The sequence below is a fragment of the Centruroides sculpturatus genome, unplaced genomic scaffold (assembly GCF_000671375.1).
Source record: "Centruroides sculpturatus isolate CEXI.00-Female unplaced genomic scaffold, Cexi_2.0 scaffold143, whole genome shotgun sequence".
NCBI lineage: Eukaryota > Metazoa > Arthropoda > Arachnida > Scorpiones > Buthidae > Centruroides > Centruroides sculpturatus.
This window is the reverse complement of record NW_019384447.1, coordinates 277,068-279,258: the sequence shown is the minus strand read 5'-3', so window position 1 is coordinate 279,258 and position 2,191 is coordinate 277,068. Positions and strand designations below refer to the sequence as shown.

The 2,191-nt window shown below is 33.4% G+C and overlaps 2 protein-coding genes across 6 annotated transcripts in view; one reads left to right on the top strand and one right to left on the bottom strand.

Annotated features, from left to right (window-relative positions):
• LOC111620423 (density-regulated protein homolog) overlaps positions 1-2,191 on the bottom strand; it is a 41,973-nt gene that overhangs the window by 24,411 nt on the left and 15,371 nt on the right. The window lies entirely within an intron of this gene.
• Positions 729-2,120, top strand: LOC111620445 (KRAB-A domain-containing protein 2-like). The gene has a single exon (XM_023362369.1). The coding sequence runs from the start codon at positions 738-740 to the stop codon at positions 2,118-2,120; it is 1,383 nt and encodes a 460-aa protein (XP_023218137.1). The 5' UTR covers positions 729-737.

Below are 2,191 nucleotides of genomic sequence, written 5' to 3'. Positions count from 1 at the left end.
ATAGATTATGTTAAAAAGCATCAATTATCAGCGAAAGACAATGGCAAGTCGATTTTACTACCAAAAAAATTCATGGATTAAATTTTATAGACGAATATATATTAATAATTCTCAACCACATCCGATATTAGTACAAATTGTAAACATTATTATCGCAAATTAATTTTATAATTTAATAATTAAAAAGAATTTATTAAACTTTGTCTTATTTTAAGTTGTCATGTTTTAATTTACTTGGATATTAAAACAATAAATTTTTTAAAATGTAAAAGAAAATGATATAGAGTATCGAGATGTTTTATGAAAACGGAAGAAATGAATTGAGAAGTTTTCTAAATATTAAAAATATTTATAATTTTAATTTACTCAAGAAATTTTTTATCTGAAAATAATTTATTTGGTTATAAATAATAAAAGTTAATAAGGTTACAGAAAATAATTCTTCCAAACATTCACGAGACATTGTTCTCGCACACGTTTAGGTCGGCAGGAAAATCAAATGGTTTTTCAATTCTACTTAGGTGATCAGTAAAGTTCGCCGAAGCTGTTAAATTAGCCCTCATAGACTACCAAGAATAATAAAGGTCAGGCATGCATGATTACTTCTTTGAGAATTAACCCATCGTTATAGCCTGCTTTAGAATTTGTCAGTTGCACTTTGAGGTTTGTTCGGGAGTGTCAAAATACGCAAGTTTACTTAAATTTGTTCAACAAAAATTAATTTTTTACTGTGTTTCATGAAAATGGAAGAGCAAGCTGTAGTATTGGAGAAAATGTCACGGTCTATAGACATGAAACAACGATTCGACGAGGAACTGTGCAAAATTCGAGTTAATGCTGCAAAAAACAGTATTTTCTTAACCGAAACTACTTACCAGAAGTTAATAAATGATGTACAAAAAGCCAAAATGACTACTAAGAAGGAACCCAGGGACTATTGGTTGCTGAATCGCTATGATGTGATGATTGTAGAAAACAAAAGTAAACTCATTTATCCTGTTAAAGAAGGTGTCAGTACTATACAGTATTACGTCACGGACTCAGAGTTATTTCACGTACTTCACGAAGCTCATTTGGCTATTGGACACGGAGGACGTGATAGAATGTTGAAAGAACTTTCAATCAAATACAAAAACATTACACGTCATGATATTGAACTGTACATCCACCTTCGTGAACCTTGCCAGAAAAAACAGAAAGGTATTAAAAAGGGCATTGTTGTGAAACCTATGATTTTTTCCGAATTTAATTCCCGTTGTCAAGTAGATCTTATTGACTTTCAGTCTCAGCCAGATAGAGAATACAAATTTATTATGGTGTACCAAGATCATCTCACAAAATTTGTGATTCTTAAGTCTCTAACGTCGAAAAGAGCTGAAGAAGTAGCCTACAACCTAGTGGACATATTCTCGTTGCTTGGAGCGCCGTCTATATTACAGTCTGACAATGGTAGGGAATTTGCGAATAATGTGGTGACCAGCTTGAAGGAGTTTTGGCCAGCACTGAAGATCGTCCATGGGAAGCCTCGCCACTCACAAAGCCAGGGTAGTGTCGAAAGAGCTAATCAAGATATCGAAAATATGCTCTGTACTTGGATGCAGGACAACAAATCTGACCGCTGGAGTAAAGGACTACGTTTCGTTCAATTTATGAAAAATAGAGCTTATCATTCTGGGATCAAAAGAACACTATATAAAGCTCTTTTTGGCTGCAAACCTAAAGTAGGGCTTACATCGTCTTTTCTACCAGAAGATGTTTTAAAAAACATAAATACAGAGGAGCAGCTAGAAAAAGTAATAGAAAGCGTCAAAACAATGGAAAAAGGTGAAACTAATCAGATTACGCAAGATGAGATTATAGTCGTTAATGGATTAAATCAACACGATGAAGTCATGCTTACCGAAGAGATTTCCGTTTCTGATACCTGTTGTGTGTGTTTAAAGGAAACGAGTGATGCACTTGCATGCAAAAAATGTCGTCAAAAAATTCATACCTTCTGTGGCCATGCTAGTAAAGATAATGAAATGGATATTTTGTGCACACTTTGTTTCAAAACTGAAAATGCTATTGAAGGTAAAATAAATTCTAAAATCAATCTGGAAATACAAGCCAAAAAATGAAAATAAATTCGGAAAAAAAATTTCCCACTGCTTCTTTGGGAACTACTGTGCGAGTTCCTATTCCTGACGTC